The following is an 18,008-nucleotide window of genomic DNA, read 5'->3' as shown; positions in this document are numbered from 1 at the left end:
AAATGTTTCTCAAAGATAGCATAGCTAAGAATGAAATTGGGATGTAGTTACTATGACCATCTTGTTATCTGCTTTTAAAAACTGGTGTTAATTTAGCACATTTAAATTGGTCTGGGTATTTATTTTTCTTAATGCTAAGGTTAATTACATTTGTTACAGACTGTGTGTGTGTGTGTGTGTATGTGTGATTTGGATTTTTAATGTTGCTGTAACAAAGTTTCAGTGATATCGTTATGATGTCTGCAGGCTAATTAATCTTTCATATACTTCTGTTTCTGACATAAAGCAAACAAATAAATGAGGGTTAGCTGGATATTGTGTTACTCAAGTATTCATTCAAAATTTTGGGATTAAAATTTGCGTTTTCCTCACAATGCTTTACTCAAGTATTTGTTAAAAATATTTGCAATTTCATTCATTAATTTTGCAGCAGTACCTTTGTATTGTACTTGAGATGGAGGGGCTAATGTTTTCTTGGCATTTAACTCAGTTACATACTAGAGTATATGACAGCTAGGTGTTTTATCTTCATGAAATCATCAAGACCAGATGTTAAAGTAGCGACAGTTACATACTAGAGTATATGACAGCTAGGTGTTTTATCTTCATGAAATCATCAAGACCAGATGTTAAAGTAGCGACAGTTACATACTAGAGTATATGACAGCTAGGTGTTTTATCTTCATGAAATCATCAAGACCATATGTTAAAGTAGCGACAGTTACATACTAGAGTATATGACAGCTAGGTGTTTTATCTTCATGAAATCATCAAGACCAGATGTTAAAGTAGTGACAGTTACATATGTTTAAGTAATGTTCCTAAAATGTTATTGAAGAGCTTATTGTTAATAATGCTTATGTAGATTGTTTAAGTATAGTACCTTAAATTTTATTTGAAAATTGTTGTGCACATAGCAGAAACGATGAGTCACTCACGGCTATAAATGAGGCAGTAACTGTAATGAAGATCTTCAAACAGTCACTCATTGCATCCCTAAAAAATATATATATATATATATATATATATAGAGAGAGAGAGAGAGAGAGAGAGAGAGATATACATCTTAATTATTCATATTGTGAACAAACTTGTCTTGAAAATGTAAGGACTGTGCACCCATGCATGTATGCATGCCAAAGTGGATATGCATCACCAAACCTCCAGTAACTTTTAAGATAGCGATTTCAGATCCTTTGATACTGCTGAATGGAATGAATGGTAAATACATATACTGTTAATGACTGGATTTAATGCATGGTAATACATATACTTTTAATGACTGGATGGAATGCATGGTAATACATATACTTTTAATGACTGGATGGAATGCATGGTAATACATATACATTTAATGACTGGATGGAATGCATGGTAATACATATACTTTTAATGACTGGATGGAATGCATGGTAATACATATACTTTTAATGACTGGATGGAATGCATGGTAATACATATACTGTTAATGACTGGATGGAATGCATGGTAATACATATACTTTTAATGACTGGATGGAATGCATGGTAATACATATACTTTTAATGACTGGATGGAATGCATGGTAATACATATACTTTTAATGACTGGATGGAATGCATGGTAATACATATACTTTTAATGACTGGATGGAATGCATGGTAATACATATACTGTTAATGACTGGATGGAATGCATGGTAATACTTATACATTTAATGACTGGATGGAATGCATGGTAATACATATACATTTAATGACTGGATGGAATGCATGGTAATACATATACTTTTAATGACTGGATGGAATGCATGGTAATACATATACTGTTAATGACTGGATGGAATGCATGGTAATACATATACTGTTAATGACTGGATGGAATGCATGGTAATACATATACTTTTAATGACTGCACAAATAAAAGTTTCTTAAGCATGTCTGCTTTGTAAAATTAATGCAGTGATCATTACATTATGACATCATTATTGCAGTGATCATTACATTATGACATCATTATTGCAGTGATCATTACATTATGACATCATTAATGCAGTGATCATTACATTATGACATCATTAATACGACATCACTTCTCAACTGACTGTATCATAGTGCTTTGAAATATTTAAGAAAGAAAAAAATGCTTATAATATTTAATAATCATAATAACAGTCCTGTGAAAGAAAATGATAAAGTCTATGAAAAGTATTATTGACCTGAGGAAATATTTATTGTTTTATGCCCTGCCATAAATTGGCAGGAATTCTGTTGAGGAAACCATTGTTTTCTCATTAATTGTATCATAAAGTTCACCAACATATACTTCTTTTAGGAATCTAATCCTCAACCAGAGCAAATTTGATAAATTTTGTAATACTCATTCAGCAATTGTTTTAATGAATGTTGGGAACACTCTATCTTTTCTCTTCATTTCTACTTATTGACCCTTAGTTGGATGGTGATAGTCAACTCAGAATAGTGTAATAAAATGAACACCAACCTATAAATGTTGAAATCATTTTGACTTGCTTGAACCCTTAATTATGTAAAATTATTAATTTCTCAAAAAGCTGAATATGCAAATATTTACAAGCAGTCACCTGCAATAGAATGGAAAACGGGTGCATTGTTGTTTTTATTTTCCATTCACACTCCTTCTCCTCTTAGTTGGGCATATGGTACTGTGAGATTTAGGTGAATGTACATTGAAGCATACCTTAACAGACACATCCATTTAAAGGACACCTCATGACGGACAATTATTTTCCTTATGCTTACTCCCAGCATTTTTCTGTGTATAAGGGACACCTTTTCATAAAGTACAAAATTGTTCAGTCAATGAGTGTCTTTTAAAACTGGTTTCAGCGTACGTGTGAGAAGGAAATGAAAGTTTGCTGCAAAATTGTTATATTTCATAATTATCCTTTCTCATATTTTTGAGGAATGTTGACATCATGAATGTATGCATTATTTTTTCCTCTCTTTCTGCCTTTTTAGTGACAGTGACTGGCTTCCTAAGTTGGGCTACATTGTTGGATCTGTAGTTGGTGCTGGTGTTGGATTCACTGTTGGATTGATTTTATATCTAAAATGCTGGAGAAGAAATGGACACCATAAGCAAAAGAATAGATTTATCACAGGTAAAAATAAAATATACTAAATTCTTCAAACTGTACAGCACATCTTGTGAATATCTTATATGGACTCGAAGAATACAGTACTGTCATGGTGTCATGAATACTATTATGTTCCTTATACATTTTCCTAATTTTTTGACATTGTTGAAATCCAGTGCATTAGTTATAAGTTCAGATGCACCAAAACTAGCTAACTTTTGCAGTTGTTTTAGGCATAACTTGGACAGGCATATACAAAATGAGCATATGGCCTGTTTCATTTTCTGGATACAGTTTCATTTGAATGATATAATTAGAATATTTAGTGTAATTGACCTTTCCTGAACTAGGTGAATGACACCAGTTTTGTCATTCTACACAGAAGCCAAGATTCTGAACTTGATCAACATTTTCATAATTATTTATTATTTATTTTATTTACTGTTTAGTCTTTAATAATGCTTTTTGCTAAATAAAAGTAATGTTCTTCACTGATTAGCGAATCTGTAAAAGTCAGTGAAAAAAATTGATAATTTTTATAGGGACTACAATAGAGTGCAGTAACAGCTGATTGGCTCAAATAGTATAGTGATACCTTAAGTAGATGACAAAAGTTTGATCTATTGAAAGAGTTTGCTTTTTCAGTATCTGTAGACTGAAGCATACATGTTTTTCCGCATTTACTGTAATATGGTTTGCCCCCAAGTACATTTAATCTTACAAGACAGCAGTCTAAATTGAGTTTCTTTTATTCGGTTTTGGTATATTATTGAATTTTTTTTCTTCTGACCAATAAAACTATCCAAATGTTTGGCCAGAATATCCACCCTTGTTTTTGCTTTGGAAGTAAGATGTCCCCTCCCCCAAAATAAGATTAAAACAGTACTTCTGATCTCTCAGTAAATGGATCTGAAAAAAGTACATCACTTTTATGCTGTAAAGTGTTTGAGGTGTCAGGGACATTTCCAGAAATATAAATCTGCATAGCTATTAGTTGCCTTAACATTGGCAAACAATTAAGGAGCAAAAGTTGTCTCATAACCTCATTTTTATTTTTATTTCTGATTATCAGAAGATATTTAAGCTGTTGAGAATGATGACTTTTAGAATTTGATTCCTTTTGGACCAAAGCTTTAGTTATATTCCAGACAACTGACCAGACCAGAAGCCCTATAGTCTGTGTTATCATATCTCTATGTCATCTAAAATGGACAGCTCAGACTCTTTTTCTATAAAGATGGTCAAGAAATGCATTGAGTTCATAAGTCTTGTCAAGATGGACATCACCTGAGTTATGGTACTCAGAGCTAGAAAAAATAACCATGATCTGATCCGACCAAAAAAACCAAACCAGCCACATGTATCCTCTTTAACAAAGTAAAGGAAAGACATTAGAGTAACAACTATACAGTCAGGTCTTGATTGCATCCGTATGAAGTTTCAAATAAATTAAAATCTTCAGCCATGTAAAAAGGGGTCAAGAGCATTTGTAAGAAACAAATCTCATAATCTGATGCTTGATGTAGAAAGGTGAAAGCTATATTCTTAAGTACTGCTTTATTCAAATGTGGAATTGATTTGTTTACTTATCTGAGTTTCATTCATAACATTTTTTGACTATTAATGCATTAAGGATGCTTAACTATCAAATAAAAATGGGTGCACCTTTCTGCTGTTCAAGGTTTTACTACACTGATGAAGTTCCTTGTGTACTTACATTTTTAGCTCTGTTGGTCATAAACCAGAGCGGCTTTTGGGATGGTCTGTTGTTCATTATCTATCATACATCTCTCCATTAGAAAAAGGTTGTAATTGCTACTCTTCCTAAACTACTTTTAGCTTTGCCATGAAACTTTATATACACATTCATTGCAAGTCTTGTTGGTCATAATGAAAATCGTCTTGTGCAGATGATCCAATATGGCAACCGCAGCATTCATCTTAAAAATCTTATTATCACTACTACTAATTAATGGATGGTCGTATCAACATGGGGTTTTCGCTAAAAAAACTTCTTATGGTGTCTAGTTGTCTTGAATGAAAATGATCTGATATCCATTATAGCCACTACAGCAGCCATTTTGAAAATATTGTTATTGATACTCTTCCTAAATGGAGATTTATACCAACATGTTGTTTTCACCAGAAGACTTTGGTTATAAATGAAGATGCTTCCACAAAGATATGTAGTATGGCTGCAAAAATGGCTATCATGAACGGCATGTTATTCCTACTCCTCCTAAATAGAAAGTAATGTTGACATGAGGTTTTCACAATTATTTTATTAAGATAATGTGTTTTGATTTGCTTATATTTTCTTAACCCATTGATAGATTGTCTTCATATTTGGGATGAATCATTACAAAGCTATGTCAGTTTGTTCAGTGACATGCACACTTGTCCATTTGACATTGGAATATATGGATGAAAGTTTTGAAAACGTTTTTAATTTGCTTATTTTTCTTAAAGGCCATGACAGATTTTCTTTATATTTGTCATAAATTATTATTAAGCTAAAACAGTTCATTCTGCAACACACACTTACTGTTTGATCTTTGGGTCAAGGTCACAGTTATAGAAAATTTGCATTAAGGTTTCCGTTAAAGTTTTTTCATTTGCTGATATTTTTTAAACCCTTTGATGGATTTTTTTTCATACATTAGATGGATCATTAGGAAGAGAAGAGAATTCCTTCTGCAACATGCTCTCTCAACCTTTTGACCCAGGGGTCAAGGTTACATGTTTTACAGCAATGCTTTGATCATGGCATTGATATGCATGCCCTGGCATTCCTGTTGATGAAATCCTGTGCATTAGTTACATGGTCATATGCACAAAGCCTATAATACTCATCTCAGTCTCTAACTTGGTCACAATTTGTAAAAATCAAATCAACTTAGGTTATGGAGTATTTTCTGGCAATATTTGCCTTTAAATAAAATTGCAGGAATTTTTAGTGAAAGTGACATTACCAGAACTGGCCTAGTCACACCAGTTTGCTTCTTCACCCAATGCAAAATCCAGGAGACTAAACTCAGCAATCATTTTTAGCTCTATAGGCCATAAACCAGAAGAGTTTATAGGATGGGATGTTGTTAATCATTTGTCCCCCATCATCCATTATCTGTTGTCCATTGTTCATCCATCCATCTGATGGCACAACTGTGTTATCGCTGCTCCTCCTAAAGTACTTTTAGGATTTCTATGAAACTTTAAATGTACATTCATCTCATGGTCCATTTGGTCATAAATGAAATGGTACCATTCAGAAATCTCCTTATTGCTACTCTTCCTGAATGGATTGTCATATCAACATGGGGTTTTCAGTCAAAGACTTCTCAAGATGTCTAGTTTGTCCTAAATGAAAATGATGTTGATCTGATGTCCAATATGGCCACCACAGTGGCCATCTTGAAAATCTTGGTGTTGCTACTTCTCCTCAATGCAAAGTCATGTTGAAATGGGTTTTTCACTAGAAGACTTCTTATCCTGTATAGTTTGTCCTAAATGAAAATGGTTCCAGTCTTATATCCAATATGGTCACCACAACAACCATCTTGACAATCTTATTGCTACTTCTGAATGGATAGTTGTATTAGCATGGGTTTTCATTGAAAGACTTCTTATAATGTCTAGTTGGTTATAATCGTAAATGGGGCCAATCTGATGTCCAATATGGCCAGAACATTGGCGAGACACTTGTTACTGCTTCTCCTGAATAGAAAGTCATTTTGACATGTGGTTTTCACTAGAAGAATTCTTATGATGTCTAGTTTTTATTCTAAATGAAAATGGGGTTGATCTGATGTCCAGTATGGGCGCTACAGTGGCCTTCTTGAAAATCTTGTCATTGCTAATCCTTCTTAATGAAAAGTAAGATTGCCTTGGGGTTTTCACTAAAATTTTCTTATGATATCTAATTGGTCCTGAATGAAGAGGGAGCCTAGACATCTCAATGGTTAATGTGCCCGACTTACAACCAAAAGGGTGTGGGTTAGAATCCTACCATAGGACCAGCTACCATGGTGTGTCCTTTGGCAAGATGCTTTATTCCAATTGCCTCAGCACTAAATAAAACATCAAACCAAACCTAAATCAAAATGGTACTGATCTGATATCCAGTATGGCTACAACAGTGACCACCTTGAAAATCTTGTTACTGCTAATCCTCCAGAATGAAACTCATATTGCCATCCAGAAGACTTCATCTGATGTATTGGTGGTCTAAAATGAATTTAGTTTCTTTTCAATGCACAATATGGCCATGTGGAAAATATCGTTATCACTACACCTCCTGAATGGATAGTCATATAAACATGGAGGTTTTCCTAATTAAAACAAACTTTATATTATATCTAGTTGGTCCTAATAGTGTCATTCAAAAGGTCAAAGGTCAAGGTTACAAAGACTGAAAGAAAAAGTTTCTTTTAGTGTCAACAGTTCTAGAACACTTAAATTATGGGGGTCAAAAGGTCAAAATCTCCAGGAAAATGATTTTGCATAATTTTTGGTCTTGCGTAAATGTATTGACCAAACTTTGTGTATGGCTTGCACATAGGGTCATAAGGAAATTTATATGGATTCTAAAGATCAATGTCATAGTGAGTCTGATAAAAAAAAATTAACATTAAGTTTAGTAAAAACTGTCTACTTGACTAAAGGTCAAGGTCATTGAGACCTCTTGAACAATAATAGCTCCAGAGTTAACTGTGCCTTAATAGAACCTTCATAAAGGACTATTGTTTTGGTGCATATAGAGGTTTTTCATGCTCCCAGAATGGTGATATCATTTTGTCTTTGTCTGTCTATTTTCCTCAACTTCCATAACTAAATAAATCCATCCTGAATTTGTTTTAATACAGTAGCACAAACTCTTCTAACTTAGAGCCATGAAATTTTATGCACTTTGTAATGAGTGTAGTTTGATTAGTTATATCCATGCATTTCAGATGTTAGACATATGTTAGACATTTTTTAACTTTTGGGCTTAGACCGCTCCGGAGACCTAAGTGGTTAGAGCATCTGCCTTGGATGCGGAAGGTCACGATTTCATACCCCAGCCGAGTCATACCAAGGACTTATAAAAATGGTACTAACAGTTGCCTCGCTAGGTGCTCAGCATTAAGAGGTTAGTGTTAGCACTGTTCAGCCTGGTGTCAGGATAATAAGACTGGGTGGGACATGATGCCACATGTCTGCGGCATGATGCCCATGTGCTAGACATCGCTATAAACTGCCACACAGCAAACATCATAGAGATATGACTGAAAAATTGTTAAAGCTACGTTAAAACTCCAAATCACACACACACACTCACACACTTTTGTGCTCATTTTTTGAATACATAAACCTTGTTATCACTTGAGGTAGATGAATACAATTTAGTAGGAGCTTTTGCTTCTATGTATATGACCCATGTAGATTCTTATTTCATTGCAACAATTTCTCAGTTGTTTTTGCATTTTTGAACATTTTGACAAAAGTCATGTTTTCACTATTGAGTAAACCACTACTGTGGCCATAGAGATTAGAATGTCTATGTCAGATGCAGGAGGTCATGGGTTCAAACCCCAGCCGCATCATACTAAGACTTATAAAAAGGTACTAATAGCTGCCTCACATTAAGAAGTTAGTGTTAGGACTGGTTGGCCTGGTGTCCAGATACTTTGACTGGGTGGGACATAATGCTACATGTCTGCGGCATGATGCCCCAGTGTTAGACATCACTATAAACTGCCACACAGCAGACATCATAGCGATATGACAATTTTTTTTTTTAAAGCTTCATTAAAACTCCAAATCACACACACACACACACACACACTCACTGTTGGGTAAAAACAGATTGAGGTTGAAATTAAATTTATTTGGTATAAATGTAAGTATATATAGATAGCCTGTTGAACCTTTGATGGCATTACAGAAATTTTTCAGGTATTTTTGTACATTTTTGACTTGACACTGGGACATTTTTAGGCTAGTAGTGTGGTATGTGTGTTTTGCAAATACAAGTGAAGTTATCTGTCATGATATTATGTTTAGAAATTTGAATTTGCATGAAAAATGATATCATGGACTCATGAAAATGCAGATTGTAATACATTTTTAAATCAGAGATATTTGAATCAGCATCTTGATGAACCACATGGTTGTCATGACTACTGATTATCAGTTGACAGCAGATTGTTTTGGTTATTCTTGAGTATCTATTTTTGCAGATTATTTTGGTTTACACAAATCACAGCTTTAAAGACTCAACTCCTGTGGGTCATTGGTTCTTCCCAGGGTTTTCCTGGGGTCGTCCTCCACAAAATAAACTGGCCATCATGTATCATGTGCTAAACATCGCATTAAACCCACAAATTGGGGCCCCGAGTGGCCGAGTGGTCTAAAGCGCTCACCGTTCTGGATCACTGCCATCTCACCTCTGTCTGTGTGGGTTTGAGCCTCATACTCAGTTAACATTGGTACGTGAGAAAGCTTGCTAGTAGCTTCTTGTGGGACAGTGGATCTTCCGGGGTTTTTCCAGGGTTCTTCCTCCACCAGTTATACTGGCTGCCATGTATAGCCTATCTTGTGCTGAAAAATGGCATTAAATCCAACAACAACAACAACAACAACAAATCCACAAATCCAAAATAAAAATCTCATTTGAAACAAGAGGACCCCCTAATCCTTCAAACCTGATTGATATAAGTACTGTTAGAAAATGTCATCATTGCCTTAGACCAAGAAAATTGGTGCTTATGAAGGTTAGTAACATCATGGTATGTTGTTTATGTGTTACTCCTTTTGGTACATCAGTATGAAAGTAGTGTAATTCTTCCTGTCCCTTGTATGTTGATAGATAGAATAGAACTTGTAAGGAGATGTCTGATCTACTAAGGATACAAGAGCAACAGACAGAAAAATAGATTGATTGATTGATTAATTTGTTAATTGAATTTCAGGTCTTAGAAAGTATTTCAGGAAAGAGAGAAATGAATATAACATTGTGAGAGAAACAGAAGAAGATATAGCATCCCAGGAAGATAGCACTCCTACATCCTCTTCCAGCTTTAGTTTTCTGAATATCTTGGATGAAAACTCTGCACATAAAAGGCAGTTTAAAATAAGAGAGAATTTTGATACAGGTAATGCTAAAACCAGCAGGTTTCATAAGAAATTCAGTCCTAAAGGTTGGTTATGTTGTAAAATTGTTCCATGTTGTCTACAGAGCATTTTAGCAAAGTTTTGCTGCACCCTGCCTCTCTTTTGTGTTATCCTGCCCTTCTCTTCTTGTGTTCTGCTTTATTTTCCTTGTACCCTGCCTTGCTTTATTTTCCCTGTAGCCTTAATTTTATGTTATCCTGGCCCTCATGGAACTTTGCTTTATTTCCCTTGCACCTTGCTTAACTTGTACGTTGTCCTGCCTTTCTTTACTGGTGCCCTCCTTTATTTTCCGTGCACACAGCCTCACGTTTTTTGTGATCCTGCCCTTTTGTCCAGGTGCCCTGCTCTATTTTCTTGCATCCTGCCTTACTTTTATGTTGTTCTGTCCTTCTTTTATGGTACCAAGCTTTTTTTCCTTGCAGACTTTTTTGTTTTATTTACAGTAGAAATGAAAACTGGTTCATGTAATAATCTTTGGAAATGTTTGTAAAATTCCCGGTCTTGTTCTTGAAATTTGAATGTCATTAATGCTGGCTTAACATGGGGGAATTTATTGTCTATCTAATTTCAATCTAATTCTTATTCATGTAGCTTGCTTATGCATTGAGAACTATTATCAGACCTTTTTACATGTACATTACATTGAAAACTTGAGATGCTCCCCTTGGGAAAAAGACATTCATTATTAAAGATTTTTTAAAAAAGAAGTCAGGGTTAACTATTCTTCATTCTTTTCATTTGTTTGGCAAAACTGGTTGTCTTTCCAGCAAAAGCAAAGTCTTATTTTATGCTAATGCAAAAGTTACAGTAAATTATTTCTTTTAGTGACCATGGAATTTGAACAGATTTTATGAGGCATTTAAATTGGCTCAAATATTTTAATCTGGTGCCACTTATGTACCGCCTATAAGAAATGCTTATATTGAAGATTTGTAAACACTGTCCAAACTTTGATTGATTCTCCCTACTCTATTATGACCTGAGGTTTTGCACACACTTTGTACATGTTATTCTTTTTATTTACATAGAAGTATTATTCAGACTAAAAGAAAAAAGATTTGATTATATTTCACCAAATCTTTAACATAGTTATTAGTTTGACAAAATATTGCTTTTTAGCATGCGATATACACATTTTTGTATTGTTATATGCACCAGTGTGCCAAACGTTTGTCAGATTTTCAAAAAAATCTAATAAATTTCTGTGGTTATTTGTATTATTTTAAAGACTCTCTGGATTTTTTTTGTTTTTAAATATGCTGTATATTAAAATTTCAAGCAATTCCAGTGGTAAATGTGAATGAAAGGTCCGCTTAAATGATTTGTGGTTCATTAAAGAAACAACACATTACCTCTAGAAAAGTTTTACAAAGATGTTTAATATTGAGATCTTCAGGCAATTGACTTCATAATTTATTGGTACACAATTTCAAGGACTGCCTCAAAATAAACTTTTCTTATCAAAAGAAACAATAATTTGTTTAAAATTCTTTCATTTTCAAACAGAATTTGTATAAATATCAGACAATAAGCAGCATCAATAATATAAGTAAATGGGAAATTAGGGAAACTTTACAAACCTTTTGGCACATTAATTTATTGTAATTTTCTTTTCCTTGATTTATAAGATAATCCACACTTTTCATGAATCTATTATGGGTTTATTATGTGATTTTATTATGAATTTATTATGTGAATTTATTATAAGGTTATTATGTGAGAATTATTTTAAAGTGCATTTCCGTGAGAAATCTGTTGTTCTGTATTTGTTTCCTTTCTTTTCTAGGGAAAGACAGATTCCTCCCAATAGCAATCATTGAGCGTAATATTGTTTTCTTAAATTCTTTATGCAATTACAAAATTTATTTAATTTACTATTACAATGCTGATTTTAAGAATTCACACCACATACATTAAACTAGAGAGTTGGAATAGTATGTAATGATCTAGTAAAGATGTTTTACATTCCTATATACATTACAAATCTACAAATATATTCTGTGACATTGACTAAACTGAATTTTAAACATGATATGAATATTTGCCTGTAATGTCTAGATTGTCATTATATGTGGTATGTATTCTTTATCGTCACTTGATCCTTTTGAGTGTATAAGAACGAACCCTAAGGAAATTTTCTGTCCATGCTTTTTTTAATCTTATGCAACATATTTCATTTCTTTCAAACGAAAGAATAAGTCCAACATTTATGACACCTATGATGATGCATCATAATAATAATTTGTATACATTGTAGACAGTTTTTCCCCAGAAGTGCAACAAAATTTAATACCTATATACTTGCTTATAAGTTGGGTATAATTTGCAAATAACATAGATCCTGATCTGTCATGGCATAATGCACCAGCAGATCTGGGTTTATGGAGTATGTTAGGAGTTATCAGTAGAACAAACAGCATGGATCCTGATCTGCTGGCACAGTATGTGATGGCAGATCAGGATCTATGTTGTTTGCACTTAGACCTTAGTTATAAGAAAGCAGTTATGGTAAATTAATAACTTGGTACCTTATGAGTATTCGTAATTATAGAGTGACAGATGCTATTTCTGTCTGTTGAACACACTTTGTGCTGTGTTCGTAGAAATGACTGATATTCTGTGAAACATATGGTACACAGTCATGCGTTTATATTTAACTAATGCAATTGAACACACTAATTTATAATGTGCTTTACAATCATGGAGGAAGGTCTGCTAATTCCAAAAAGATCATTTCTGCCAAATGCAGCTGGATAAGTATTTCCAAATGGCAGTTCATTTTTTAAGAAATATCTCAGATAAAAGTAGGTACAATTAATTATTCATTTATTGTTGCTGTATTTGCCACTGCATTTGAATTTCATAATCCTTAACAAAATGGCTATTACTCTAGTTCCAAAACAAGCTGGGACTCATGAGTGCACCATTATTAAGAAAAGTCATAAATGCTTTTTAGGTTTTTAAAACGTCTTGGTTTCATTTTTAAATTCATAAAATTTTAATTTTAATTTTGAAATGAGTGGAATAAATTACATTTGTAAACAAACAAAATATAAAAGCCTGAAGCATTCTGTAATGACTTTGCAAAAAAAAGAAAACTAAAATAATTATTAAAAAAATAAATAATAATAATAATAATAATAATAATAATATTATTATTATTATTATTATTATTATTATTTTATTATTGAAAATCATTTTTATATCTACATTGTACTTTTTAAATGCATGTATTTCAATGTCAGAACTGTTTAAGTAACATCATGATAGGGTTTGTCATTTTGAAATAGTCACCAAACTTTCTTTTGGGAAGTGTATTTTTGATTGCACTGTTACAATGTAAGGACTATGAGATGAGAGGTACAATTGGTAATTTAAACGCATAGTACAGTTGGTAATTTAAATGCATAGTACAATTGGTAATTGGTAATTTAAATGCATAGTACAATTGGTAATTTAAATGCATAGTACAATTGGTAATTTAAATGCATAGTACAGTTGGTAATTGGTAATTTAAATGCATAGTTCGATTGGTAATTTAAATGCATAGTACAGTTGGTAATTTAAATGCATAGTACAATTGGTAATTTAAACGCTTATTACAATTGGTAATTTAAATGCATAGTTCAATTGGTAATTTAAATGCATAGTTCAATTGGTAATTTAAATGCATAGTACAATTGGTAATTTAAATGCATAGTACAATTGGAAATTTAAATGCATAGTACATTTGTAATTTAAATGCATAGTACAATTGGTAATTTAAATGCATAGTACAGTTGGAAATTTAAATGCATAGTACAATTGGTAATTTAAATGCATAGTACAATTGGTAATTTAAATGCATAGTACAATTGGTAATTTAAAGTCATAGTAATGAAATCATTTTTTAACTTAGCAATCATTTTGAAAGAATCACATGCTTACATAGTACTGATGGGTTAGCTGGTAACAACTTGGGACTTACTGACTTTGTGCAGAGTCATTCATCATAACATTGATTATTGGAGGCAAAGCATGATTGCCTGACAACAGATAATATAATGAACCAGACATGAAACTATATTCTTTGTACTGTGAGCAAAATAATTTGAAATTTCTACAACAACCCAAATAACAAATGAGGATTTGTTCAGTAACCAGCCAAAATTATTCTAAAAATTTCAATGTTTACTATAAAAAAATTGTTTAAAGCCATATGTCAAGAAATACAAATTTTGATTGCAAAGTGTACTTCACATGTGAGCAGTATAGAAATGAATGACTATCATAGTTTCCAATCCTGGCGCTGCATTAATTCATTCCCCATAAAATTTTGCTGCAGGCAGAGTGGCAAATATCTATCTCCATTTTCATTAAATTCAATAATAGTGACATTTTCAAGGATTCACTTTTAAACCTGCAAAGGCTGCTTTTTTCATTCTTCCATTTCTGCTTCTAATATTTCTAAAAGTATTGCAATAAAGATAATGTAAATTGGGAGAAATTTAATGAAATCTGAGGCCTGGATCAGGTTGTTTGTTTGAAATAGTATTTGACATTTCTTTTCTTTCTACAGCCTTTAGACCAAAAAGAGAAGAAGATAATATGCCTGGTGAGTTTACTAATGTACATTTTTTCCTTTTCTTATTTAGGTATTTTTTTGTATAAATATGATATTCAGCAGATAGACCCCCCCCCCCCCAAATGTACTCTATTGTTTGGCCATCATGTTGATTTCCTTTATTATTATTAATATTATTATTATTACTGTTATTGTTATTATTATTATCATTATTATTATTATTATTATTGTTATTATTATTATTATTATTATTATTGAACCTGATCATGAATGACTGAAGAGACCACAAAAGTTGCTCATTAGAGACAGTTATCCTTTATAACAAGATGATCATTAGAGACAGTTATCCTTTATAACAAGATGGAATATATAGGTCAGTCTGAAAAAAAGTGGTTCATAAATGTCATTTTTAAATTGCTGTCTTTTGTATAGAAGTGTCCCATATGCCAGGTGTCATTTTTCTTCTTCTTCTTCTTGTTATTAGTATTACTATTATTATTATAGCCCCCTACCCTTAATGACAAGCTGGGGACACTATTCTTATTTTCATCCATTAGTCCCTAGGTCCATCCATCCATCCATCAAGCTTTCATATCCACTCTGTAACTTTTGGAGCACTTGAAGGTCAAGGATTGAAACTGTGTATACTTGTCCATCATCATTAGAGGGTGTGTAATATCTGATATTATGAGTCCTGTCTTCAAGGTCACCGCCATGGCTGTTTTAATATTTTAAGTTTTCCGTCATATTTTCATTTCAGCTCCATAACTTTAGAGCATTTGAAATTATTGGTGAATTTTTGTGTACTTTTGATATTCAACATTGTTAGAGGGTGTGTTGTGTACAAAACTGGGGGTCTTGTCTTCTTGCTCCAAGTTTCAAGTCAATACTATGCATGGATCCCACTTTCTTGTCCACTTAATGATTTCCAAGCCATCTGTGGCCATGTAATGAAGCTTGGTATACTTATGCATCATGGACAGTGTGCAGCTTGCCACATTGAAGTGCCTGTTTTAAAGGTGAAGGTCACATATAACTCTTTTAAGTTTTTGATACCTTTTATTTTGCTTTTTGCTGTTTAACCTTCAGACCATTTTACAATTGAGATTAAGAAATTACAAATGGTATACAGTAAAACCTGTCAAAGGCAGCCATTCATGGGACAAAGCCCAACTGACCTACATACACAGATGACCTCAGAATGCTGGTTGACCTTCTAAACTTTGAATGCCATTATCATCATCATCATCATCATCTACAATATGTTTTGTTAAACAGTTCAGTGTAGAAATGTATTTTTCATAAATTCTGATGTAAAAGGGTTTCATTCAAAGAGCTCATCAAGATTTCCCTCAGTTTTTTATGTAATACATTTTTGCTTCTCTGTGTGTATCTATATTTTAAAGATGCGTGATGCCGTTTATTTAAAACTGTGCCTCTATAATGTATTTACTTCATAATGTGCACTGGCATCTGGTCTTGCAGAATTCGGCATAGTATTCCTTTAAATTTTGAACCAAGAGAATATTTTGTATGAAATGGTAACTTTTGTTTTGGTTCATTATCTAATATTGGATTGATTAAAGTAACTTAATGAATAAATGGCAGCTAACATTTTCATCTAAAAAATGGACACATTTGTAAAGACAATCTGGTCATGAGAATCTCTTTATTTTTACTTTTTACCTAAATGCGTTTTTCAGATTTGGATTTGTGCAGGCTTTTCTTTTTATAATACTTGATGATTTATTTAATTTTTTCAAAAACACAATTTTAATTATAAACCACCAGTCCAACAGAAATGAGCAGTGTTTGAAAACTAAGCTAGATTCGTACAATACAAACAATATGTATTAACAGCATTCTTTGATCTTGATCTTCAAGTTATTATTATGCAGTAAATCTGATAGAAATTGTTGAATAGGTCAAATTTGGTAAGTAAAGCTAATTGGTTCTCAAATAATCTGGTAAATCTCTTCAGATGAATACACTCTAATTAGTGTAACCCTCCCCCCAAAACAAAATGAAAGAGAGGGTGGTGGTAATAAGAATGATAATTTACTCAGAGAATTTAACTCAATTACAAATTTAAGAGCAATATTGTTACTTTATTTTTGATTCATGAAATAACAAATCCAGTGTAGAGGTTAGACAATTTAAAGTTGCACCAAGAGATTGACTTGAGTACTGCAAATATAAACAAGGCATGTGTGTACATTATTTCACGTGACATGCCTTACTTAAATTCCTTTCTTGGGAAAACAAACACTTCATTTGCACAGCTGAGTGATTGTTTTAGGCAGGGGGAAACCACATTTTGGATTGGAAACATCTGGCCATTGACCATGGAAAAGCAGGTAATTATTTAATACATAATTCATGGGGGTTGGTTTGGGAGAATGGGAATCAACATTGAAACTTGGATATAAAAGTGATTATTTGGGCAGGTTTCACTGTACTTATGCCTTAGGGGCATAGCTTAAAGCAACTTAGGGTCTAGAGCTGGGGTCTCCAAACTTTTCAGCCCGAGGGCCGCATTAACTATCAAACAGCAGTTCGGGGGCCGACTACACACTCGAGGTCCAAATAAAAAAGAATCAAAACATGGATGTTGTTTTTAATTATTTATTTAATATTATTTTATTCAGTTATTATTTAATAACACATTGATACACTACACATGAACACCTGTATTAGTGGGAATGGTGAAATTGTTTCCTGGATGCCAAAATAGCAGACATTTCTGGCTTTAGATTTGATGTCCCTAACATCAACAGTGACCTGAGATTATCATCGGACAAGTTTGTTCTCAAATTTATCTTCACATATTTATATCTTGACAATGTTTGTTCACACAGGTATGTTGTTCCATGTTGCGCGCCTCTATTTTAATTCGGTAAAAACATAACATCCACGTAAGCGGCGGCTGATCTTGGCAGGATACACGTAAATTTCCGTAATTTTTTTCCGTAGACAAAAAGGTCTCCACGGGCCGGATGTGAGGGCCTGGCGGGCCGCATGCGGCCCGCGGGCCGTAGTTTGGAGACCCCTGGTTTAAAGCCTGGTGCACACCAATCCCACCTACCTCCAATCATGAGGAATCTGGGTTCTACATTACACACATGCATCTGTGAACAAGAGAAGTATTTGAGAAGTTCAAAAGTTTTCATTATAACTGTTTTTGTTTCTTTTAAC

At 33.2% G+C, this 18,008-nt stretch overlaps 1 protein-coding gene across 2 annotated transcripts in view; it reads left to right on the top strand.

Annotated features, from left to right (window-relative positions):
• Positions 1-18,008, top strand: part of LOC149782103 (uncharacterized) — a 69,295-nt gene that overhangs the window by 22,237 nt on the left and 29,050 nt on the right. For both annotated transcript variants that reach the window (XM_089933545.1, XM_089933544.1), the window contains exons 7-10: positions 2,979-3,121; positions 10,048-10,230; positions 12,036-12,071; positions 14,808-14,843. In XM_089933545.1, the coding sequence (XP_089789671.1) occupies positions 2,979-3,121; positions 10,048-10,230; positions 12,036-12,071; positions 14,808-14,843 (398 nt within the window). The remainder of the gene's footprint in view (positions 1-2,978; positions 3,122-10,047; positions 10,231-12,035; positions 12,072-14,807; positions 14,844-18,008) is intronic.

The sequence above is a fragment of the Sinohyriopsis cumingii genome, chromosome 15 (genome assembly GCF_028554795.1).
Source record: "Sinohyriopsis cumingii isolate HCF-2022 chromosome 15, ASM2855479v2, whole genome shotgun sequence".
In the NCBI taxonomy this organism is placed as follows: Eukaryota; Metazoa; Mollusca; class Bivalvia; order Unionida; family Unionidae; genus Sinohyriopsis; species Sinohyriopsis cumingii.
This window is presented reverse-complemented; position numbering and strand designations above follow the sequence as displayed.